At 40.1% G+C, this 27,630-nt stretch overlaps 1 protein-coding gene across 3 annotated transcripts in view; it reads right to left on the minus strand.

Moving 5' to 3' along the window:
- The window catches only part of LOC133275891 (transmembrane protein 132C-like), a 204,745-nt gene that overhangs the window by 47,006 nt on the left and 130,109 nt on the right, over nucleotides 1-27,630 (minus strand). For all 3 annotated transcript variants that reach the window (XM_061466167.1, XM_061466168.1, XM_061466169.1), the window contains one exon: nucleotides 6,874-7,057. In XM_061466167.1, the coding sequence (XP_061322151.1) occupies nucleotides 6,874-7,057 (184 nt within the window). The remainder of the gene's footprint in view (nucleotides 1-6,873; nucleotides 7,058-27,630) is intronic.

Below are 27,630 nucleotides of genomic sequence, written 5' to 3' on the forward strand. Positions count from 1 at the left end.
GGGGAGGTTCAGGATCACACACAGCATTTGCCCCATTGCTGGCCATGGTCAAAGTCTGAACTGCTTAACACACACACTACAGTCTTACAAATTAGTTAACTTTTCTGCCTTGACACTCCAGTTCTGTTTCAGCTGCAAACTTCTACTGATTATCAGCCTCCGAAACTGACCTCCTGCTCCTGCTGAGAAGTGTTTCTCTGCCCTCCTCCATCTGATCTGGCAGTGAAAGCAGCAGGGGAGGGCACACAGGGTGGATACAGTCCTTAACAGCTACAGCATCAAAATACACAGCCCTGGAATGTCCCTCTTAAGCACTATCAACTGGGTCCAGAGCTCGCTTTCTGCTGGCTAGCTATTTTGGCTCTGCATGGGCTCTCCTCATATGTGTGTGGCAGCTGTGAAACTGCCTTTGTGCTTGTGTTAAACAATGAAAATTTTAATCAGCTGTCATTTCAAATATAAACTTGTTATTTAAGATGTCTTCTTCTGATGGAGCAGTGTCACCAACCGGAACCAATACTTAAAGCAGTCCAAAATCCTGCCCAATAAATCACACGGACAAAATAATCTCCAGACAATGCAGTGCCATGAAACAGTACCAAAATTATTTGCAGCGGAATGTGGGCTTGACTCAGGATAACTTGCACTGCTGAGAATCAGCATGGAAGCACCTGACTATCTCCATGCAGCCCTGCACTGTGCCATGATGTCAGAAGGAAGAGCCCACAAGCAGTACTCTGCTACACACACAAGTGATCAGCATCCAGCATGGACTGGCTGGGGGAATCTCAAATACCTATGCCTGCTATGCGGCATCCTGTGTCCCAGTGTCAGCTGTGCTGTCCCTCCTTTCCCATCCATGGAGCTCAGTTTCATCCAACCTTGAACAACACCTTGACTTTGATTAGCTTGGCTTGCAGACTGAGAATATTCTAGAGGTTTCTGACTTGTCTGTCATTTGTCTGTGCAGCATCTGGTGCTGTGAGACACTCCTGTTCAAGGGGAGCATTCAGGTATCACCACAACACCAAGCATCCAATAACTGAGTCGCTGGCTGTCTGATGCTCATTATCGCTGTTCTGCAATGTTGTGTTTGGTTTGCAGGATTTCTCTCCCAACAAGGCTGAGAAGCACATATATTAAGGCTCATATTAATACGTCTCTAGTACAGACAGGAAAATCAGCAAAGAAACCCAGAAGTTTTCTGTATGTCAGGGATCTTTAAAAATCTGGAAGCTAGCTGACCCCAGCTCTCCTCAGCGTTTTGAAAATCTCAGAATAATCCATTCAACAGCATTGTCAGATATGAGGGATGCTGGGAGAGGAAATGATACATACTGTTGTGCTGCACAGAAAATGACATACGACTCGATCCAATGGAAAAATTAATTCCAGGCAGCTGAGATAGCCTTATCGATCCATTCTCATTTCCTGCAAAAGGCAGGACTGAGTGTGATTTTAGTAAAGAAAAGGAAAACAGAAGCTAGAAGCAAAAGCACAAGGGTTGTAGAAATGACAACTGGGACTTAAGGCACCATTAAATTGAGCCATATTGAATTCTTTATGTTGTCTGCATCTTCTGACCACTTTAAGATCAATGAACACTTCATTACTTATTTTTTTTTGCTTCTGTTTCCTGATGGACAGACAACAAAAAAGCCAATTCTTAACAGATAAGATTAATCGATGAACATTGCTAGTCACAGCTCGACGCACTACGTGAGGCAGCCAATTTATAAGCAGGTATGCAGGATCCTGAGTTTATCTGCTATAAATACAGGGCAATGATACAAACTTCAGTGGAATTACAACCACCATAAATCTAAAGGGGGGAATGCTATCCTCATTTAAACAATTGCAACCTGCCATGATGGAAGTTGTAGGTATACAAGTGATCTCAGTTACTGCTTCTCCCTTAACATCAGAAGATTGGAACTCTGGTCTTTCACTCAGAGCACTCCGTCTTGTAACTGAACTATAAAACCTCTTCATGGTATTATTTAGGGCTTCACAGTTCACTTAAGTTGTCCCAGTTATTAATAATAATAGGATAGTTTTACATCAAATAAGTTTCCTTCAACTCACAGTGTTTATTTGATGTGTTTCTTTCATAATTAATTTATCTGACACAATACCTGTCAGCTGAAAAGCTGATACGTAGACTATCTGTTTCTTTGTTTGTGATAAGCAAATCAGGAAATGCATGAGTTTATATAGCCTCAGCTTTTATCTTCTGGAACATTCCCAGTGCCTGTTGCACCCTGCTTAATTCAAGATTGAAAGATTTAACAGGAGGGAGAATTCTGCACTTCTGTGACCTTGAAGCAGATAGAGCTTTACAGTGGGAAGTCAAGAGTGTGCAGGGATAAAAACTATTTATTTAGGTCCATATTTTAAAATGGTGTTACAGGGACTTCATTACAAAGAAATACCTTAAAAAATCTTTACTTTAGGGAACATCATACTCAAATGTATAGAAAACAAACATTGTTTTAGGAGCTAAATATTTGATCCTCTGTATTTTAATGGAGAGCAAGTTAACAAGCATACATAAAAACGTCCAAAAGTGGGTTTGGCTGAGTCACAGCTCTGCATCTTTCACGGCATTCGCTTACTTATGCAGCAGAACTGTCAATACGCTGAGTTTTGAATATAAAGAAAGGTACATGGAAACCAGGCACTTGTTTGAAGGAGTACTACTTTGGTTTTATATACACGGATCCAGACGGTCTTGCATAAATATTAAACCACCGATTCCCCATCGTGCTCCCATGAGGGAGCTCTCCTTTAATATTAATGTGTCTTCCTGGCATCAAACAATGAACTTATACGTAGGTCTTCTACTTTGTTCTATGCCAAAGCAAAATTTTCTAGTATTAAAAATACATATGATACATTTGAAGCATTAAATTTCTTGCCAGATTTCCTAAACCACAGACTCGTGTTGGACACAAACATAGAGCCTTCTTCAGTGGGATTTGTGTGTGTGCACATGGTAGAAAGGTGAATAATTCTGGGTTTGCTTTTTAATCCAATCAAGAGGTAAAATCAATATAATTGGCTACATTTGCTTGTGACAGGATAGAAACTGCAGGAACATGAGGAAAGCAAGGTAACCTGCCTTCTACACCTTAACTGACAAGTTCTGAGTTACTTGTGATTAATTGAGGAGCTTTTCAAAAGCAGCTTAGCAGACAATTAATTAAGTTTCTATGAAGACACTTTTCTAATTGATCCTGCAATAAGTAATATGAACTAAAAAATGCCAGAATTGGGCATAACTCAGGCAGTGGATTTTTCTCTACTGGAAGACTGAATCTTTGGGGTAGAGTTTTCCTGCCAGCAGACAGTGGGATATATTTTCCATTTTGCCTTAAGAAATCTTCTTATTTTCTTATTTAACTCTCATACTCGATGATTTTTACTACCCCCAGTTTCTGTAGCTATTTCACACCTGCTATGATTTAAGTGAGTCAAGAGATCTGAAAGAAGGATTGTGTGCCTGAAACAGCACCTATCTTTTTCCGCGTGTATCAGATAGTCTAATAAATGACATTACCTCTTTACAATTCTTGCCTCAGTTAATTATTGCTATTCAGTGATGGAAATGTAACATACAAATCTAATCTTATAAATCCATACTTTGAGTGAGACATACAGAATCTGAAACAGCCTGCATGAAAGAGATACTGAGTGGATGGTTGCACCAAGTGCCATACTCAAGAGTTTGGTAGTGAGAGTACTACATATGTCTGACTAGGATCTATTTTTGATGCATCACTTCCCACAGTAATTATTTAACTAAAATTCTGGTATGTGAACGTTAGAAAGCAGCAGAATCAGACAGAATTACATTTTTCTCATTTTTCTGTCTCATTTTTCTCCCTAAATACCTTGAAGGGTGAAATGTCCTCCAAAATTACTCAGATTGATTAACTTCTGAGCTCAGGAAAAAAAAATATACTTACCTCAAGTGTACACATCTTTTTTTTTTTTTCTGGAAAGAAGTTATTACACTTATTTTCCACCCAGCAGTTTTGATATCTCTTGCTCCTTTTATTTCACTGCAGTGTTTGCTGTAGTAGCATCAATGCATTGTTGTTTCTTGCGTACACTATTTAGTGTAGCAGTTAGGCACACAGAATACAGATTCTATTAAAACCATCTCTTTTGACTGTATGATACATTCCCATTGATATTTCAGCAGCTGCATCCTATCACTTGCTCCACTGATCCGAGTAAGGCTCTTATAAAATTCCAGGTTCACTTCCTACTGACAATGTCAATTCTCTAATATCTTTCATTCCAAAATACTGTAGCAACAGTTGCACTAATCTTTTGAAGACCTGCTTGTTTTTCATCTTACTACTTTTTGGTAACGTAATCAGGCATAGGGCAATAAAAGATACATGATCCGTCTTGCTTCATAACCTTGGAATGGCTTACAAGAGACATGCATTACTCTGCGAGTCAGAGACAACCCTCATGCTATACTCAACCCAAGCAAACATTAGCTGCTTTCATCCTCAAAAGACTGACTAGGATGCCCATCAGGCTAATGGCAGAGACTCAATCAGATCCCTCCATCCTAATCCAGCTTGTTCTTCCCCTTTATTTGGGGATACCAGATCTTACTTTTGATGTCAGCAGTTTTGCTGTAGGAACACTCTGCTTAAATCAACAAAATCTACTTTACCCTCTAGAGGATTATGAAACACACTTGCTGATAAATGCTGAGGTCTGATTTCTGTGCAAAATAATGTGCTGTTGCTTTACAGTGTGTAGTTGAGATAAAGACTGTGGTCTGACTTCGTAGCAGATACAGTATCACTCACTTTTCAGTGTGACTCTTGTTTCTGAGCAGAACTGCCAGGTAAGCAGCTCAGCCAGAGATTAATGCCTAAATGAAGAAAGCACCCTGGCTGGATATGCCATGTTAGCTAACAGAAAACTCCCTTTATCTACTAATATCCTGCTAGCAAAGCCAATTTTGCATTAGTATCCCATCTGACTGGATTCTGTTAACACAGTATATTTTGGCTCCAGCCGAGTGTTATCACAAGGTACAGAAATGAGATAAACAAACACAAGAAAGCTTTGCAAAGAGAAAGGTTTAATGATTTCAGTGGTTGAACCCTTTGCACAACCCAGAGGGCCTAATGATGCACCTGTTGGGAACAAAGGATCTTACCTTACACAATTTAAACAAAGCTAAATTAATTCATTTAGACCTCCAGTTCTTAAAGGAACCCACACATAGAGAAGAATTTTAATCTAGAATAGACACAAGTCTGCAAGTAAATCTCGAACCTTCTATGCAAGTGCAAAAGCATTAGACACTGATAGAGATACTAGATTCCCCAGCTGCTGAATACACGGTAGAAGATGTTAAGTCTGCCCGTAAACAGGAGTCTATCATTCGGTACTGGAAGGCACCTATCTCAAAACAACATCTGACCAGAGAAGCCTACACACATTCTCAAGTCTACAGAGCACAGAAGCTCAATTATGTATTTCCTGTTCAACTCTACAGGTAATGAAGACAATTATTTCCCTCTCAGATCTACAATGTAGCACAGGCTTTCTGCTGACTTCACAGACTTTGGATCAGGAAATTGCTGGTCATGATCTCATTTGATACGAGCAGCAGTTTTACTCTTCAAACGGAAAGACTATATTGAGACTAGGACTTCCAGGAAATAATACTCACCTAATTATCTGCTGCAAACCACTGAAAACCCTTCAAAGAAAAGACTGCCAGAATCTCCCCACCAAGATTATGCACAGGAGAGGCAAAATTCACAAGTGAGACAGGTTTAACTCCTCTCCCAGATCCAGAGCTCTAACACTGACTAATGATAGCATGTGCAGTTCCTCTATGAATTGCCACCTGGTGCTGTTCTAGGTAGCTTTGCACTTCTCCCTTTTCTGAGCTTTGGCAGGACTTCCAAAATAAATGCTGTGCACCTACTTCACCTGTGAGCATGGAAAAAGTTCTCAGCATGTACCTAAATCCTATAGAAAATAAAATGCCCACCCAGCAGTGCACCTGCAATGTTGGAGACTCCAGTGAAACTCCTTGTTTGCTTGACTCAGAGGGAGGAAAATAATCCTAGGTTGTTCACTCACAGGAGGGGGTTCTAACTGCTAAATCTCGTGCTCCCACTGTCCCCAACTTGCTTTGCAGAACTAACTGCATCTTCACTGGGCTAGAGGAAGAAAAGGCGACACTGCTTCCACAAATCATCTTGTAAAGACAAGCAACAGGTATGATTTCACAGGGAGGTAGGTAGCCCACAAAAAGGCTACAACACTGAGCAGAGCACATATTAACCCAAAGCATTTTTCCATATGAAAATCTATATTACATTTTTGGTAAACATATTATTGAGGCTATTATTATTTTCTGTTTCCCTTAAAGCCACAGGTTCTTACACTATTAGGGAAACAGCCAGCAAAATCTGTATCCGCCTCAGCCTACCAAGGACCAAGCAAGCAAAAGGTGCTCAGGGCCCCATAAAGTTTCTCTACGGCTTGCAAGTTGGAGCTATGCAGTGTCAATTAGAAATGGGAATGTAAATCTACTTGGCTTTTTCTTACCAGCTGGTGGCCTGGAGGGAACCATGGATGTCAGAAATTCAGGATTTAAAAGCCAGAGAGATTTTTAAGGTGGCAGCATCCCTTTCCTGTGTGGTAAGTTTATAAGAACTGAAATAGTGTGATGTGTATAGACCATTAAATGAGGGTATGATTTTAGCAAGCAAGGGAGGCAGGGCAGACAGCACTCCTTTGCCAGTCTCTCTGAGGCCTGGTATATATTTTCTCAGACCACATACAGATTGTATGGAGCAACATGCTAAAACAGTTTCTTACCATTGCCAGTGGAACAATTCCAACAAGATCCTTCTGGCAGATGAAGATTTCAGACAAGGTTATGTCTGTTGTCCCCTTCCGAGGGTATTCCACCTGCCAGGTGATGGGCTGCGTTCCAGAAAGGCTGCTGAAACTGGCTATTTCAAAGTTCATCTGCACGACCTCATTGAATAAACTGTTACTTCTGAAAAGAGGAAAACAGGGAAAGGGAAGAGCTATTACTTCCACTGAAGAAGGCAAATGAAGTGAATCATATTAGCTACTGGAAAATGCAGCTATTTATATGCAGATATAACACTAGGCCTTTTCCAATCTACAACTTCTTCAGAGCATATAAACTGGAATTACTCAAAATGAGTCAGCTGCTCTTACTATGAACACTATGTGGAGGGATAAAATCCAGGATATTGTATCAGCTGAAAGCAAAGTATACTTTTCTATTACATGTTTTTTATGATTTTGCAAGTATGATTCAACCCAACTGCAAGACAGATTTGACCCAAATCAACCAAAGTCCAGTGCCACTCATGGAGACTTAAGAGCCCAAAATTAGTGCGGACAAAAAGAAAACCAAGATTCATTGTATATGTCCACTATCAAAATCATATAAAGCCTTAGCAATGAAACTCAGTGTAACTGAAGCTCTTATATACTGCATGGAAGCTGTTAAAAATATTAACCCGATTAAATGGCAAAATGACAAGATTAGTCTAAACTTAGAGGTAAACTCTGGGATTTAGAAACCCAAACAGCTGAGACCAACTATGGAGAACAAAGCTATGGCAGGTAAAATATACTATGAAGTCAGGAGGCATAAGATAATTTGAACAGCAAATATGAAAAGACATGCTGGAATTTCTTTATATCAGAAATAAAAAGATTGTATGGAAGAAATTGGCCAGACTATCTGCCAGTTTAATTAAAAAAAACCCCAAACATAAAACCCAACAAATTACCTGCATCAGAAATTATACACTGACTTTTCTGGAACTTTCCAAAAGTCTTTCCACAGTGTAGAAAGTCTTACTATTTCACAGAATATCACTTCAACCTAACTCTACACTGTGGTAATTTTAAAATGAAGAGAAAGACAGGCATCTTCCTAGCTTCAGTAACCCGATCCCAGCTTCATCACACCTTTGGATGCATTCATCATATAACGGCTTCAATTTTCCCTCTTTTTTTATGTACAATACACAAAGGCCCATTTCTGAGAAAATCCATCAAGAACTGATCATGTACAAAGCACTTTTATCCTCAAGTGCTAGGCTTTCTTCTTACCTCCGAACAGAAATCACCATTTTTTATTACTTAAGACATATTCCGTGCTTTACTTTGCATGATTACTGTGAAAGCAAATGCATTCCCCTGATAATTATTATTTTGATTATGGGTTTTCATTTGGATGCCTTGCTCTGAAAAGTCTTAATATTGCCCAATGCTTTAAATTTATTTCCTTGCTATTTTCTTGCTGTGTCAAACAGACACATAGGAACACATCTGCAGTAGCGGTATACTTCCTCCATGCATTTAAAGAGTGATTTTGTGTAGTAATTTGATAGATGGATGAGTTTAGCAATTCGTAACTCAAGACCAGGCTATTCCCATTTGAAGAGTTCCTACTAAATAAATCTTAGAGCTTGTAAATATAAGGCAACTGTGCTAACTGCAGTTTACACACTTCCGGGACATCTCAAAATGAATACATACTGGATTGAACTTTGCAATTTATTTGAAAGCATGATTATATGCAAAGATACCTGAATTACCTGAGCTACAGTGTTCATTTAGCTGTTAAAGGCACCATTATGCCTCAGATTAATGACACCTGAAATGCCATTATTTTCACCATTTCTAGATCTGATGCTTAGTAACTGACAAAGTTTTTACATGTGATTGACTATCTCAGTGCTTTCAGTTACGCTAAATAGAGAATACATTTTTGCACATCAAAGCTGTTCTAAGGGAGGCTATATGTCAGGAAAGGTTTCCTGATCAGGAAGTCTGTACTTCTCTACACAGCGTCTGAGCAGATGTGAAATGTGCAGCTTTACAACAGAAGACCCACAACTCTCCTAGCAGGATCAGAGAGCTCCAGTTGTGAAGCTGAGGCTCATTTCCAGCCAGCCTACTGATTCCTGATGCTCTGAGGACTGATCACCTCCCTCTGGATCACAGCACTCAATTCATACCTAATTTTCCTTGGTCCTTCAGACAGTTCCTTAGAATTGCCTTGTGTTCTGCTCATGAGCTGTCCATACTGTTTACCAGCAGCACACGCTCGAGCCTGGCTTTGAGCTACCCAGGGGAAAAAGCCAGAACAGAATCTCTGGGCACCTGTTTTTGTGGTGCATTTCACAGCACACCTAACTGCAGTGTGGACAGACTTTGATTATATCAATCAAAGAAAATGTCAGCATTCTTTTATCTATTACACACACACGTACACATTTGGAGAACTTCATAGCAAACTGCACAAGTGGAATATAAACCACACTTGACTGCTATTGCCTCAGTTGCACTCTCAGCAATATTAGCTTCACTGGAGACACAAACAGCCCACATCGCTAAGAAGCACTAAACTCCACCATAAACAAGTCTGACATAAACTGACTTCCTTCCTCCCAAATGCAGAATTATCAGAATCAATCTCCCACCACTGACAGTTGCATCTACCACTGTGTGACCTTCTAGGAGTAAAACGAGGGACTTAGCTCCCGTGCTCTGTTTATATACCACCTGTTGCAGTGAGGCTTGAGGGTCATCCACTCCTAAATCTTTTCTCCATTCTGCTGTAGACATAGCTATCTCAATTTTGCACACGAGGACTGAAGGAGAGGCACTGTGACACTAATGAGGTCATATGGAAGACTGGAACAAGGCAAGGAACTGATCTGTGTTTTTCCAAATCTCTTGTTAACCACTAGACCATCATTCCAGTATCAGTGGAAATAGGAACCGCGGCACTTGATTCCAGTTTTAAATGGCCTTCAGTGTATCCACCTTATATTCCACCATCATTCTGTACATGAGGCATATTTTGATGAGCTATTCTGTGGAAGAAATCACTGCTATTGCCTTTCACAACACTGTCTCAAGAAGTCTGTTTAATTTGGATTTCCAGTTCTCACTGAGCACTTGGTACCACTCACTGAGCTATTTCAGCCAAGTATCCTTATGACCCATGACAATGCTAGGCTGCTTCTTCCCAATGTATCAAGCTGTAGTGGTGAAGAGATATAAAAAATGGTACTAAAATTCTTTCACAGAATTCTGTATAACATGGGTAAAATATTTCTTTTGTAAAATAAGTGATAGAAAAATGTTCAAAACTGCATGGTATAAGATAAAAGGTTTTATTGGCACTTTTTCAGGATCACCTGCATAATTATTTCAGCGCCTGCATTTGTGAGTAATGCACCCATCTCCCTCCATAGTAATAAAGCCTTTACACAATGTCACAGTATCATCAGTTTCCTCCTTCTCTCTTCATACAGAAGAAACAGAAAGATGATCAACAGCTGGGAAAGCATCCACTTGAAAAAAAATATGCCTTCAGAGATGTGTAATGGCTGAGAAAAAAACTTTTCATGAAGCACATTTAATGTTCAGAGCTTGTTCACTGACTGAAACAGCAATTCCTTAATATCTAACATTTAGAACTGCTCAGCTGCTGGAACAGCAAGTAATTATCAAACTTTTCTAAAGTACACAGCACGTCGTGATTACAAATGAAGATTCATGAAGGCAGGGTTTCTAAGGAATTGCTCTGGGGTGGATATATGAGTCTAATTTGATTGGATTGAGAGTTCCCCATGGTCAGTTCACTCCTTGGATTTATTTTAATTTATAAATACGCTAATTATTCAGGGCTAGATTGGACCATGCGCTTGCACAGGGGAGTAAGGACTCCCTTTGATCTGCTAAACAGCCACTCTGGCTCTGGGTCTGAGCACACAGGCATAAGTGAGGAGCACTGAACCCATAGTTATTCCTCTGCTGAAGCAGATGGGCAATGATTAGGAACTACTTACTGGTTACAGTGGCTGAGCCAGCAAGTTAGTGATGGGGTTAGTAATTTGCTACTGGCATAGGCTAGTAGTAAACTACTACCCCAGGAGAATGAGGAGGAACTGTGCTGCAGAGCTGTGTGAATGCTTCCAAGGAGCAATTTTAGCAAAAGAAGGTGGAACAAAAATATTCTGCTAATGGAAATATAATAAAAAAATGCATAAAAGGCAAAACAAAAGTGACAGAGGGAGAAACTGCCATGGAACTCACCAGCTCACCAGGTCACAAACACACACTTTTGATATCAGCTACTATTAATTTAACCAGGATTTTTGATTTTAGAATATTTTTGAGTATGTTATTAAGCATTCCTTTGCAACTACTTATGGATCATTCAAATGTTCAGTGCCCTGAGAAATATTTACCCTTGGAAGGAAATTTTTCTTGCATGGATACCCAGGACTGGCTGCATCAAAAGCTGTATTTAAACCTGTCTTCAACACAGGGGACTTAAAACATGATATCATGGACACACAACCCACATGTAAACCCATAGATAGACACATAATGTGGGTAATACTACAGATGCTAGAATGCAAAATAGATTCTGTTTCTCTGCAGAGGTCTAGTAAGGGGTGGAATGATGTTAAACCTGTCAATGCTGAAATGCTTGTGCTGGACACGCATGGCCAGGGCTCAGCTGAGCCCAGAAACAGTGAACCACAGGCCCAGTGCTGCAAAGGCTTTCACAGGGTGCAGTAAAGAGGCAGGCAGATAATTACTAAGAAAAGCAGTGCACAGATCTCAGCTGATGCAAGATCCATAAACAAACGGAAATCTTTGTTGAATGCCCATCTGTATGTGTGGACCAATAGTCTCTGATGAGAGATTTCAAAGTGTTGGGTTATTGCTCTGAGTAATAGAGCAGTTTCAACTCTTAAATGAGTGAATCTTAGGACTGCTACAGGCAAAATCAATAATTTTGATTTATTGCAGTGGCTCTCAAAAGAGAAATTTTAAAAAGCCTAGATTAAAACCATTTCTTTTTGCCATCCTTTATTCCAACAGATTTTTACTGGAAGTGCCTAGGGATCCAAGAACACTTCGACCTGCCGAAAATTTAGCAACCCTTTTCCTCTTTAATGCTATCCAGTTTGACAGTGACATCTTAATGCAAGATCAGCACTTACTCAATGACATAAAATACTGAAAAGAGGACAAACCCTATTATCCCTCAGTTACAGTGCACATCTTCACTAAAATTAATGTCTTGATGTATGTTATTACCATGTACAGAGACAAACTCTCATCAAAATCCAACAGTCAAACTGAACCCCAGAGAAATCTGTACTTCAGCCCACCTTGCTGTATACACCAATGCCTCTTCCCATCTTGGAAAAGATTATAACGGGGTACAGGGCATATGTTTCTCCATTCCTGCTTGTTTCAATTTCTTGTTCCTCCTGCACCTTTTCCTAATCACATTTGATAACTGCGCCATCTTCACAGGACACACCCTCAGATCAGGATGAATCACAGCAATTTAAGAAAAACTTAATAAAACACAGGAGATTAGAACCTGATCTGGAAAGTGACTGATGATAACTGCGAACATGATGAAATTATGTGGGCAGCTCTTTACACATCAATTAACTTACATATTCAGCATTCAATGCTACCAATGGGTGGGTCATTAGCAACCCTTTGAATCTGGTCCCTATGAGCTAAATGCTGTAATATCCACCACTCAGACCTTAAACCATCAATTTTCTTTCTGAAACACTTGATCAAATGGAGTACAAATGCTTAATGTAAGTTTCTTTCAGCAGGTCCTTCATAAGAGCTGTTACAAAGTTAATCTCATTGGAAAACTGTAGAAAGAAGGCAGTAATTAAGGAAGAATGCCAACTACTGGAGACAAATGCAGTTTAAATTTCTTATTTTGCAGTATTAGCCTAGCTTTCATCTTTCGACCATAAAAACCAGCAGAGGAAAAAGGAAAGGATGATGTATTTTGGCAATTAACAGATAGAGAGGACATAATTTCATGGAAAACTACCACATTGAAAGTATTATGAAGGTCTTCAAAGGAAAATATTCAAGATACAACTTAGCAAACTCTTGAGCAACATAATATAAATATATATCTTCAAAAGGATGATATAATGCTGCACTTATTTCTTCGTACAGTCCAGATGAGAGTTAGATTAGTTAATAGGGTTTCTTAGCTTTCTTGTCATAAGCTGTGATATAAAACATAGCTTTTTGATTAAGGTATTGGACTGAGACAGGAAATCTCAATTTACTTCCCAGCTCTTCCATAGCATCCTTTAATGACCTCAGGCAAGACATAAAGATACAGGTCCTTACAGCTAAAATAAAATCAATAGGAATTAGGTATCATAGAACTTTAAAAAAAAAGGCCCTGGTGCCTGTCTGCTACTTTAGGCACCTGAATATGGTACCTTTACCATGTTAGTCCTGAACCCCAGGATGTCTGCTGGGCTCAACCACATGCCATGAAGGAAAGAGAAGACGACTTAAGGCTCAACTGCTGCGTTCCCACTTGCAAGGGAAATTCTTAGCTGACAAAAACATGCACTATCTGGGTGTAAGGTGGAGAGAGCCTGATCTTTCTGTGCCTTTATTTCCCAGTTTAACAAGGTCAATAGTAATTTTTTCTTCTAGTCCCAAAAAAACCCTGAACCATTAAAGGGTATGTGGTGCCTAACCGACTTCTTTGTGCAAGCCTTGCCCACAGATGCTAATCTCAGTGCTATCCTATGACAAACAGCAAAAGTCATGTTGCTAATTAGAGTACAGAAAACCAGAAATGCTCCTCCCCTGGACAGGCTGAAAGCTGAATGAGACTGTCCCTAAAGGAGGGAGACCTGACTGGGGATTGCAATAACTCACCAGTTTCTTCATTTTATTCAGAGCATTTTGTTGGAGTCACTAATCACTAATAAATGCTGCAGTCAGGGTAGCAGGCTCATTAGTCTTCTCTGATACAACATCACATCCAGGCACAAGGTAGATGAAATTGATTTTTCCCTTTTCTCAAAGGAAGCAGGCGTGTGACCCTCTGCCTCAGAATGGTGGCATCCTAGAAAGGCTACGTGCGAATCCCTCTAGTGAGCTATCATCATCTCCCACCTTTATTTCATTTTCCATTCAGTTTGCACAAGATATTAGTCTGCTAATGTCTTCGTTATAATTTCAGATAACAAAATACATTGGCAGATTGGTCAAGAAATAAGTTTTCACAGTGATTCATCATCTCTTCCTGCCTCTGAGAAGGACATTTTCTACTTAGTATTCATTCAGTGCTGGAATCTCTCCAGAATCACTGTAAGTAAGCAGTATTTTCCTCTTTTGGAGACAGCAAATGTGTAAGCACTGAAAATCTTCCAAGGGACGCCACTGGGAGAGACTCAGCAGAGATTTTGCGGGAGATTCACTCCAGAACCAGCGCTTTCAAATGGAGAAAGGAAGTCGGAATCATTCCCATTATCAGCATTAGATTATACTGCTCTTTCAGCCTGCTAAAAGCAGCAAGCAGAGATCAAATACACAAAAGCATGTTTTATCATTCACTATTAATTGATTGCTTTAATAGTTTGGGAGCAGCCAGTGAAATAAACATATTCAGAGTCAGGAGAACACCTTTGAAAAAACAGCTTATATAACAGATTTTCTGATTACAGATATCTGGCATGGGTGTTTTATTCCATTTATGAGCAAGAGTACCCCTGGAATTGGTACAGAACAAGGCCCTCCATTTGCTAAATCCATTTATGAGTTGGATGGACTTGGCCTCCTGGGTCTGGTTACTGGAGTAGCCCCAAACAGGCTACCCCTTCTAGTGAAGAGGTGTCAGTTGCTGTTGACATGACCAGTTGATTTCTGTAATAACTGGTTACTAATACTGGACTGTGCCAGTCATTTGTGGTCTGTTATGCTCTCAAATGAACTGATCAAAGCAAGAGATGCAGCCTAGCTGCAGATTGCTATGCGTAACATCCCTCCAGGTATTGCTCGCATAGGTCTAAGTGTATCAGGCATTTGCACCTGTGTTGAAACAACCTGAAGATGAAACTGCATTATGAATCAGGTGGCAAGACGAATCACATTTATGTATATGTATTTACTGCACATGTAAATCAGATGTGTGATATACCTAAAAAGTTAACCAGGCATATAAAGCTGATAAAATACCTGCATTTTGTAGAGGCAATGGATAGAAAGAAAGCACACATTTAAAGGCATAATAAAGGGAAAAAAAAATCCCAAACATATAAGTATTGAATATTATGATGAATAAAATAACCCAAAGGTGAACTAAAGCAGGTTTTCAAACGTGCTGCCTATGAACAAAGTCCGTGGGGCAATGATATGACAAGCCTCTGGGTGAGAGCCCCACGCTCTCCCCTACGTTCCATTTGGGCATGACTGCAGCTTTTCAAGTTCCAATGCACAAAGAAGGTAAAGGGATTTTTCAGATCAGAGGCAAACTGGTTGGTGGCAACTATCTGAAGAGACCTTCAGATTAACTGAAGAGCTTTTCTAGGTGTCTGTGAAGCTGCCTGAATAGAGAGTAAAAGACCTTAAAATGAGCTGCATCCTTTGAGAAATAAGCTCAACACCTGCAATTTCATCTCAAAGCAAACTCAGTTTGTGTGGAGTCCCTCAGAGTAGAAGCTGCAGAGAACTGAACAGAACTGCGTACAATCTAGAGCGAGAGAGAATCAGCCTGGGGGAGGCAGAAAAGTAGTTTTATTTCCAGAAAGCCAATATATTTTTGCAAGCTTCACTAAGGAGCAGTCTGCAGCAGGAATATATTCCTTTTCCCCAGTCTCAAGTCGTATCTCCTGTCTCAGACCATATTATTGCCCTTATTAGTATTTGCAGAATATATGATATACTCTTTTAATTCTACCCTTTTCTTGCAAATTCTCTTTAACATTATATGCTGCTCACATGGTCTTTACTATGCTAAAGTAAAATACAATTAGGGTAAAGCAGAAACCCAATCTAGTCTAAGGAAAAGACTGAGCAGTAACAGCAGGATAAATATTGAGCTCAGCTGAGATTCCATGTAAATGGGAATGACATCAGTGAAAAGTCACAGGATAGCACAGTCAGCTGTAGTAGCCTAATTCAGATCTACTGGTTATTTATTTGCAGGTATACATACACTTTAGGACACTGTCCTGGGTAATTGTAAAGACTGGTCCACTCTAAATACATATACCCAAAAGTTGTCATCACAATGGTGAGTAACAGCATTTTGTTCTTTCACAGTCTCTGTAAACTGCAACTATTCAGCATGGTCTTGCAAGGTCAAACTTGCAATGGGACATTTTACCATATCTTGGCATAGCTTTGCTGCAGTGCATTGAAGGTTTATACTGTAAAACTGTGACAAGCACTGTAAAACGAAGGCTTTGCATGAGAAGTGTGAAGGGCAGGGGGAGTTTAGAAAGTGTTGCTCACATTAAACTTTCCATCCCCCAGCTCACTCTTTGGCATCGCCAAGCTGGCCTTTACACAGTGGCCATAAGAAAAACAAGGAAGCTTAGATATCCAGGAAGAACACACGTTAAATATCCCTCAATGTACATTATGCATGCAGTTTACCAGATCTGTTCTCAGAAGATATGAAAGGAAATAAACCCAACCCAAAGCCAGAAGTGTGGGATAAGATGCACACTGACTTCAAAAAACTCCACCAAGATGGAGTAAACAGTAAGGTGTCACTTCTGATGATGCAAACACCCCATCATAAGGAGGGAAGTTTCATAAAGTAAGATAGAGGCAATATAGATTAGATAGCAATAAGAAAGGAAGCTTTATCTTCTCTCTGAAGAAGAGTAAAGAGGGAGAGGAAGCTGCAGGAGCCATCTTAGACAAAGAAACTCCATTTTGAGTTCACAGTAGAAAATCCTAATATGCAAGCAGTGGTGGCTGGGGTGTTTTATTCCACTTTCCCCTTCCCTTCTTCTTTTCTGTCTTCTTTCTGCATGTTTAAAACAAATGTATGATGGAGTGAGCTGCTGCTAGTGAATATCCTGCAGAAATTAGACAAAAACATCACCGACATCTTCAGTCTGCAGATAGAAACACAGGTTTTATTCAAATTTACAGAAATCCCGGGCCCCAGGGTGTTCAGCACCTGTAGTTCTGCAAGTCTGATGGACAAACCTTTATTATACAGTTCATAAAGCAAAGCTTAACAACACTGCCTTTCTAATACCATCCACAGCTCTCCCTCACTGTGATCTTAAAAAGAAGCTTATTAAAAGCAGAACCAACATAAATATAGGAAGTAGGACCATTACGTGATACAGTTATTTGGTGGCCAGCTCAGGGAGTTCACTTCTCCTGTTCAAGGATAATAAAAGGGAAAATGTCCCCATGACACTCAGTGGCAGAAATGTCATTGCTAAGTGCCTATGATGTGCAATTAACATTTTTAAGGAGTCATTTAAAAGGATACTGTCAAGACTGATAGATTTGAGATTATACCAACTATCTGTTTGGATTCTGCATAATTCACCATCTCCCTAGCAAGCTCACTTTCTTTCACTTCTGGATATTCAGAGTTTTCTATCTCTTTATATCTAGTGTATTCAGGGTAACCTATGTATTTATCATTGACTTCTACCCCACTGTGACACTATAAAGCTCTGTCACATCACCAGAGTTTTTATCCAAAAAGTTTTCATTTTTTAATGTTCTGCTTTTCCCTAAGCAAGTTCTAAACTTTGTAATTAAAAGTGTTTTGGTTTGGAGCAAAAAAGTAAGATGTGGAGCAAAAGCAATTCAGTGGTAGGGTGGAGTTACAAAAAAAAATTCATTCTGTACTCCTAATGAAGACTCTGTCACCAGCAGGATGGAGACTTCTAGTCTAGACTCTGTGCTTGCATGGAGAAAAGAAGTCCTGAATCTTTGTTTCTTGGCAGTCGTATCTGACACTTCTCCTTACTAGAAGGAAGAGGCAGGAAAATATGCAAGATATTCACTGCAGTAGAAAAACTGTCTTTACCCAAAATGTTCACCAAAGTTTCTCAGAGATGCAGCTACTTTTTAAAGATTTCATTGGATGACAACTGGATGAATACTGTTTGTATTTGCAGCTAAAATGAGCTGATAGGGGACAGCAGCTTTCAGGCAGAGTGCAGACGTTCCTGTCTGACTGTCAGGCACATGAAGAGCAATGTGCCCTCAATATTTCAAGAAGACAAATGAAGGAGACACGATCCTAATGGTAAATGGCCTGTGAGAAAAGCAAGTGCCTACCCGACTGACAAAACACTTACAGATAAACTCCAAGAGCAACTTTGAACTGATGACTCTGAGGTTCAGTCCAAAGCTGTTTTTTCCCTACAACACCTCAATTAGAAAATAGCTATGTCTAATTTGGTGGGAAGTCTCAAGTTTCAAATTTGCTAAGCCAGGCCCCAATTCCAAGGAAGAAAATACAATGGATATTGCTGAGGCTTTTGAGAGACATTATGCTTCACAGAGATGACTTTCCATAGACAGGAAAAAATGTTCATCTTAACTTGACCCCCAGGAAGAGTGGAGGAGTGCTAGAGGGAACCATAGGCTGCACGGTATCAGAACACTCTTTCAACAACAGCGAGTTTTTTACTGCAGAAAGTAATAAACAAGAGTCTAGCACAGAGTCTCTCCATGCACCATAGAGTTATATGTTTGTCTCACAGCCCAAAGCAAAGATTTAAAAATCTAGTGTCATTTTTTTCCAAAGAAGCATTACTGCCTTTTTATGCCCTTCTTTCTATGTCCTTCTGCACGAGGTGAATTGAAATAGGTTTCTGTGTAATTATACAAATGACATTTAGGGGACACAGTCAAAAATAAGGAATAAAGTTTCTACAGAACAAGCCTTCCCTTTGTTATTGAAGTTTCCAGCAATATTAGTCACCACTCCTGCTCTTTGCTGACTTTTTTGACATTTGTTTGATCAGACAATTGGGATTAGACTGATTAAAGCCCAGCTTTGCCAAGGTTCCAAAGAAATGCAAAGCCAACAGCAAAAGCCCATCTGCACACATAGCGTCTGCATGTGGGATGAGAGTGGTGCAATGTTCAGTGAGAAAGAAGCAGGAGTAACCATATTCACAAGGAATACACACGTTTAAGATAATGTACCTGTGATAACATTATTTCTTATGAACCAGTAATCTGTCGTCAGAAGGCTGATGGCAGCACAGCTCTGAAACAGCTAGCTGGAATGCATGGAAGAAGTAGTGGAAAGGAAGTCATGTGGGGTGAGATTCACCACTGTGTGAATTTGTCCTACCCGAATCCACGTACCAGAGCTGAACTCTGAGAGTCGGACTGCAGGGAAGGAGAACATCTGCTGACTCACTCCTGAATCACGGATAGGTTTCCTTCTGCTGCTTCAATCTTACCAGTAGGTAAGGACGACCAGTTAGTTTAATTTCAAAACTAGAATTGAGGGTTATCTTCTCTCTAAGTGAAAATGGAACAGGAAAAAGTAGAAAATCAACCCTACAGGGAATTCCTGACAAAAGTGGACATCATCAGATTCACAGTTCTCTTCCGGAAGGCACTTGCAGGAGGTGATAAAGCTTGATGAGATTTGCAGGGGTGAAAGTGCCACATGCTCAGGTTCTTTTCCAGTTTCTAAGGGTGAAGTTCATTTTCAAAGCACTGCCCATGTCCCACTCTGCACTTTACACTGTAGACAGTCTGAAATGGTGTTTCATACAGAAATTTTCCTTTATTTATAAACGAGATTTAATTTGGATGAGTGGGAACTGCTTGCTAATGAACTTTCTACTAAACCTCTAGATCTCAAATCCTGCCTTTCTATCAGCCATCTCTTGGCCCAATCTGTCCCTCTGTACTGCTGCCTCAACTACTTTTGCAGGAAGAAAAAGCTTGATGCCATTGGACACTTTAACAATTCCAAAAGTCATTAATAATTTCTTCGTTAGCCTCAAGCCAGAAGGCTTGGCCTTACAAGTGCAAATGGCCACGTTCCTGTGGATTGGTGCAGTAGACAGGTCAGCTGAACCCCATCTCAGCATGCAGTTCAGCTGGGGTAATTCAATTGCATTTACACCTTTATCTGTACGTTAGGAAATCTTCTTACACTTATTAATTGCTCTTGGATGAGAACACCAGCAGAACTGACTTCACAGCTGTGTGAGTATCAGATAAGAGACAATTCTTAAAGACAACCATTAGACGTCTGTCAGCCCAAGCTGTGCTACACTCTCATCTGAAGTGCTAATGGGAAAACACACGTACAGCTGTATGCAGAGAAAATCCAAGAATGCTGTCATGGATTCTTATTTGATAAAGCAGCCTGCAAGGAGCATTATGGAAAAAAGGTTAAAAGGGGGGAAAGATAACAGCCAACTAGACAGGGTGGTCTTGGAAATTAACAGCACAAATATAAAGGAGTTTGCCCCTTCCGGCCTCCTCCCAGCTACAGATCCTTAATCTAGTTCAATTTTCCTGGGGTAGCAATCTGTCAGATGCATCCCCTTCAGAACAAGATTATAAAAGGAGTGAATCATGGACACATTATTATTCCCTTCAGCATGCGGCACTTCTTCTTTAAATAGAGAAACTGTAGTGTGCAGGAAATGATCCATCTATTAAAATCTGTGTCAACATCTCTCCAAACTCTTGAAGCTCTACAGTGAATACTGCTAACCATTCTCCTGTGCCTGAAAAATCAGCACAATGACAACACTGAAATACGTTACACTTGACACTTTGGTCCTGACCTTACTTTTACTCAAGTCAATCGACGTTCTGCTTTTGATTTTGATGGGAGTAGGGCCACTGTTCCATTGTCACCTTGCTTGTACCCTCAGGCACTCTCTCCAGCAGCACTGTCAGCTTAGAGAAGCCAGGGCAATTTCAAAGTATTTTCTGATGCCCAAGGCAAACCAAGAGATGACCTTTACCACCAGCAGAGAGCTGCTTATAGGCTGCTATTGAATATTCCACCGACTGTAATGCTCTGCTCCCAGAGATGACCTGGCTGCACTCCCCAGGAGATGGGTTTTCCCTCTCCTCCCCCTAATTCAATGAATTTGGGTCATGGTCTGATCCTCCTCTGCCTTGCACCTTTGTTATTACCTTCACCTGGGATAAGCCCTATGCTTTAGCATGGCTTGGTAGATTATTCAACATCAGTCTGCAAAGGACTGGACAACAAACAGGAACCCTTTCTTTGTTTGGGGATTATTTCAACAGAGATTTCAGGAATGCACATGGCTGACTGAGCATGGTCCATGCTTGGCTGTGAGAAGTACATGTTTGTGCCCAACATTTTTTGGTCACAGAATAAAGAAACAGTTGTAGCTGAAGTGACCTGAATCGTGAGGTGACCTGAATCGCTCAGGTCACCTGGAATACCCATCAATATGATGCCTTGTTATCACAACAGAAATGCAGGTGGTGTTGGTTCAATGGAATTCATCCTAAAATCCCTGAACAAAAGCTTTCACTTCCAGAGATTTTAAATTCTGGCTAACGCAGAGAGTAAATCTCTGTAGAGCAATCTGACATGAAGAGCTGAATTTCCAGTGGGGTTGAACTCTGCTGCTCTGGTGAGGGAGCAGTGCTAAGCCAACATGGTACATACACACTGTCAAACACAGGTTATAAATCACTGCAAATATCCTGCTGTTGCAAAACATGCAGTTTGCACCAGAAAGGAAGAGGTTGACGTCTTCTGGATGTTCAGCATCTGCTATGCTTTCTAAACATGCTCGTATCTACATGACATTCAATCTAAAAAATCCTTGAAAATGGACAAATATTTTCTTAATAATTTTCCGCAGCATCACCATCCCTTCCAAGAATTACATTTCACCAGGAAGCTAGTTGTTAGTTTTGCAGATCTGGTGACTCTGCTATCCAGTTATTTCTATAAAGAGGCTTGGCCTTTATGACTAACTTAAAGGGTTTCCCAAAGCAGATGGAGCGTTTTGAATATAGAAAAAGGGATTTACAGGAATATTGACCTCCAAGTACTCAAATATAAAGACAAAATTGTGTCTAAAGTAATACTGTGAGGTAAGAGGTGCTCTGGGCTATTGGAGATTGTCTCTTCATCCTCAGTAGCTGTCACGTAGTGTAAATTGACATTATTTCCTGACATCAGTGGATTTTTATTTGATTCCTCTTGCTGATGATCTGGTTCACAGAATGAAAATGTCTTGGTGAAATGGACAGAGAAAGGGAAGAGAAGAAACAGAGAATATCTTAGCTGGCCGTATTAAATTATCATATTCCATTCCATGTTCTACTTATGCCAGCAGACAAAAAAAAAAAGAGGCTTCTGGAATCATTGATGTAATTTACTGGCAACCACAAAAACATCTGTGACAAGCCAAAGAACTGAGAGCAGAACTTGTGAATGAAATGCTGTGTGTATGTGTGTGTATACTTATATATACAGCAGGAAGTAATAGAGACACAAGAAGGCATGTTGGACAGGCTGAGTTTGTCAAGCTTAAATTACACTTGCATCCCTTGCCCATTCTCAGTTCTCAAATTCTACATTAGATTTACGTTACCCTTAGCTAGCCAAGATCTACCGTCAACCTCCTATGATACTAACCACACAACCTGGGCCCCTTCCATGCAGGGGAACATTGCCAAAGGGGATTCAGAGCAGAACTTCTATTTACAGATAAATTCTCTTGCTCACTTGCTGCCCCTTTCTCTCTCCCTACTTCAAAGCTCTGTAACTAGCCCTGGGTTAAGCGGCAGGAATCTCTGTTAGCTGTGTGCTGCTGGCTTATGAAGTACCACGTGGTCTAGTGTTAAGAGTCTGTGTCAAAGCCCTTTCTGGGGTCATGGACTAACTGTATGATCTCACACCAGTCATTTGTCTTGCCTGTCCTTCTATTAAAGCCTGTCAAGAGAATTGGCTCAATAAAAGAAAAAAACAGGAGCTCCTTAAAAATGTATTGGCGCACCTACGTTGAACTTTTTTGGGTGAAGCAGCTATAAAAAATGACTCTGAAGTGAACTTTGAAATACCAATTTGTTAAAGAGGCAGTGATTTCCCTTCCTGATCAATGCTTTTCATGGTGTGAAGCCTTGCCAAGGGAAAATGATGTGCATTTAGAAACATTTTCAGAAGTAGTTCTATGAAGGACTGGGTGATGAGAAATGTTTCAAAACCTATTACGGCTGCCTAAAGATGTGCTCTCCAGCAAGCCTGAGTTACACTTTAAATCCTGGCAACATATTTATCAGTATTTTCATTCCTGCTGCATTTCCTGACATTTATGCCAAAACAAAATTCTGTAAAAGGTCATAACAGGACTCGAGTGGTTTTCAGTGTAAGATCTAACAAACAAAACAAATGACCTCCATTCACACTTGCCTGATCGTTCCATGAACTCACAAATAATAGATCCTGACCACTTGCTCAGACTCAAAGAAATACCCATCTTGGGTGAAATCATCCATATGCAGAAAGTCAGCAGAAGCTTTAAATGCCTCTGCCACACTTCAAAGCAGGACTGAATTATGGCTTAGACTCTTTGTAACTATTTTCTTTCTCTTTACAGTATTTTGCTGAATACTGGCACACCATTGTGCCGAGTGGCATATTAACACAGCAAAAGATGGTTTCACAGAGCACAAGACCCGGTGGCCTGCACAGACAAAACAAACAAGAGGAAGAGTGAAAGGGTGTTTATTAGCTGCACTTACAAATGGCAAAATGAGGACCAGGGAAAATAGAGTGACTTGTTCACAGCAGCAGCTAGAAACTGGACCTTGTCCTCATTACTGAGCCTGGATTGCAAAGGCTGCCCCTTCCTTACACACTCCTGAGTAGCACTTACAAAGTTAACACAGAGTACCTGTAATGTGCAAACTGAAGCTCCATCTTCTAACCTTCTGTTTGGTGCCTTTGCCACAAGGCTATCCTTGTACTTCCTTTTTCATGGGTACACTTAACTTCATTTCTCCCACACTGCATCTCAGACTTTTTGGAAATTTCATAATACCCCACCAAAAGCTCCCAGTAGCAGCCAGAATTGCTTTTAGTGCTGTTTAACTGAGTATTGAATTTAAATGGCTAATGTATATGACTCTCTCACACATGAATACAAACTGCTGCATAGCAAAACTTTAATTTATCAAATTAAAATGCACTATAGCACGAATTTATTGTATCAGCGCTCGTAAATGTTTTTATGAATTTGATTTTTTTTTGGCCTTTTATGGCTTTGGCAGTAGATGGAAAGCAATCAAGGCTCCATTTGAAGCAGCAGTGTAAGCAATTCTCATTTAACAGAAGACAATGAAAAATTAATCTAAGATGAGTGTAACTAAGTTTTCATAGAAACAACAAAACCACTCAGACATTATCATCTTCAACAGCTGTTTACTGTCTTCATTTACAAAATTACCTGTCAAATTCTACTATTTTCTCCAGGAGAAATAAAAAAGCCAACCCCAAGCGCCTCTCTGAGTTAATAAAATGTTCCGCATGTAACAGGGATATTAAGGATCCCTTTCTTGCCATCATAATACTTAGCAGGGATGATTGAGGTGAAGCAATGTTCAACACTCCCTCTACTGCAGGTTTCAATTTTACACTTTCAACTACAGGAAAAATGATCAAACTTGGGTGACAGGTAAAAGCCTGGGTATTTTCCTGTCTCCTACTATACGGAACATCTGTCTCATCTTTTCAATGGGCAAAGCAACATTTGTCATTCCTGGAAAGCTGTTTACTGCAAAACGATCACAACTTAACATAAAATGAAAACACTTGAAGGAAATACAAAAAGGGTAATAGTAGAACAGAATATTTTTCTAGTGGAAAGCTTTATCGTCTGTGGATGCATCTCCCAGTATCAGTTTGTTTCAGCGATGAATTTGGCCTGAAGAGTTTGTTTAGGTGGGAGAACACATGCAGTTGGTTAATACTACACAATGTGCATGATGGGAAAGATGACAAATAGACATCAGAAGGAAACCAAAGGGTGCAGGGAATGTGCTGCCTGGAAGCCTGATCCCCCAGCACAGAGGTCAAGAGGGGATGGTACTTTCGGGTAACTGCTGCTTACCCAGCAACAACAAAGTCAGCAGCTTAGCATCTCAGGGAAATACCTAAGAAGACAAATACAAACCGGCTGAATTAATTGTCCCTCGCATGCATATTCCCAGGCTGAATGCTCTCAAAGGCTGTCTCAAGTGCTGTTGCTGTGCCTGACTCCGTATTTAGGGGATGGGAAGGAGTTAACTATTGAAGGGCAGCTACAGTGTGCGGGATGCACAGCTCTTATTGACTTCCTTAATGGTGGTAAAATGTGCAAATCCTGTGGACTGTAGCTGAATTTAAATTACAATGATTACAAAATATAAAGCCTAAAAAAGAGGATTTATACATGAGCAGATTTAGCAGAGACACATGCTCCCTCAAGACCTACATTTTGTTTACATGCAAAGTAGACTATGCTGCCTGAATGACTTTAAATCCTGATGGCAATTATATACCCACCCTCCTAACATGGTTCTGAACCGTAATTCCCGCTGCTAAATGCCTTGGGGAACATCTACTACTTATAGGTTCATCCCTATTTTCTGGCCAATGTCCAGCAAACCACTTTCATTGTGTAAATAGTCCTGCTGCCTTCGGTGGGTCTACTCATGTGATGCATAGGACCATAAAGGACATGTTGCTTAAATAGATATATCAACAACAATAGCAATACCTTTCTCTTACTGCTTTTGGACAGAATTTTTATGCACAGCTCTTGAGAGTACAGTACTATTAGCCTATTTTATGATATGCAAGCTTGGGAAGAGATAAATGAAGTGACTTGCCCAAGGTCATACAGGAGTTCATCGGAGAAATGAGGACACAAACAATAAGTGCATGTTTAAATTGAGTCCTGAGGATTCTGCAGGGCTCTGCCTACGTTATAAGTGAGGCTTTGAGTATTCTGACATTATTATCAAGGAAATCAGTGATGTTATATAGTAGGAATCAAATCTTTTACAAATAATTTACATCTACTATTATGTTAATCAGTCCAGATCCATCTTATCCAGAAAGTGTAATGAATATTCAATTCATGTTAAAGCTAAGAAATCACAAAACAAAGGCTGTTACATACTCCTGATCCAGCTGCAGGCATAAACTTGAACACTTCCATGGTTCTAAATTCCTTAACAACAATCAATATACAATTAATTATAATGGATTAAAACAAACAAACCAAGCAGTACAATTTTTAAACAAAAACCAGTAGTTTAAAAGGTTTTAAAAGCTGAAAGTGGGGAATATTTCTTCAGAAAATGGCAACACACCCTCACAGCTTCCTACAAAAACATTTCTATCCACAGTCATATCCACATGGATTTTGTATTCTTTCTCAACCACACTTATCAAAGGCTTTGTATATGGCCAAGCTGACTGGTTTGGGAAATGTTAACAGGAAAAACTGCTACAATCTGTAGACAGTAAAATGAACCAGAGGTAGACTGAGACCACCACTCTGGCATCCACTGTCATAGTCCTGTAATAAGCCTTTGCAACTTGTATCCATGTCCTCTGGATCAGGGAGTAAGAAGGGAGCTGAAAGTTGCTAGCTGAGTTTTTGTCTTTAAAAATTGCAATGGCATCAAATCAGAACTGTTCCCATTGAGCAAAAAAAAAAAAGTTCAAAATTATATGGACTTCCAGATTTTATTGCCTTTTTGGTCAAAGAAAATCACAGGGGAGAGCCAGTAAGAAGCTGCTGCTGCTATTTATGTTTTTGACAAAACTGTACAGTCTCCAAAGCTTTCAAAACAGACACTTCTCAGCAGCACCAAATCCACTCTTAAACTGAAAAAAGGAAGGTGACATGATCCTGGAAAGTTATGGAGACCATCCCAAATAAAATTGAGTATGGAAACATTACAAAGCTAGACCGGGGCACTGAGACCTCTCATTATGAGTCTCCCTTGATGTTAAATGGCCTGAGGATGGCTGTTCAAATTGCACTATGTGCTGTTTCCCTGGACTACTCATTTCCTTCAAGGCACAGAATTAAAGTATGATGGATGGACTACTCTGCTGTTTATTTGGTCCATTTTCCCATCGTGGCAGCAAGGAACCGTTGAGCTACAGTTAAAACAAAAGAGGTACAATAAGAAGTTTCTATGAACATCCTTATTGAGCTTAAAGGAAGAGTTTACTATTGCTAAGTCACATAGCAAAGAATGAAAGATGAGAATGAGGACTGTCACCTGCTTATACTGGAAAGGAACAAGAACAAACATGACTATTGTTTTCACATTCACTTTGCTATTTTCAGCTGCCTCCCTGCTTGCTGCTCCCCCTCCTGCCTCAGACAGTGTGGACATCAGCCAGGGCACTCTGGGCAGCCAACGCAGGAGTGACCCACTGCTGCCAGAGCCCTGCTTTCCCCATGGCTCCTTGTGGCAGCTCCAGAGCAGGCCCCTGCATCTCCAGTCTTACTTCCTCCATCTGAAAGGCACAGTTACTTCTTCGAGCTTCCGCTGCTTTGATCCATGCAGCTCCATCTTTTACGCACCTCATGGATGTTGCTACCACTTCTCCTAAGCTAGACTTCTAAACCACCTATTTTTTTATGTCCTCTACTCCTCAATCTCAAGTCTTCTGTCCTCTCTTGGTGTCAAAGTACAAATAGAGCTCTTAATACAAAGTTCTTCCCAAATGATTCTTGCTAT

This window comes from Pezoporus flaviventris, unplaced genomic scaffold (assembly GCF_033815535.1).
Source record: "Pezoporus flaviventris isolate CSIRO_AGI_PZ_B2104156 unplaced genomic scaffold, CSIRO_AGI_Pfla_v1 ptg000041l, whole genome shotgun sequence".
NCBI lineage: Eukaryota > Metazoa > Chordata > Aves > Psittaciformes > Psittacidae > Pezoporus > Pezoporus flaviventris.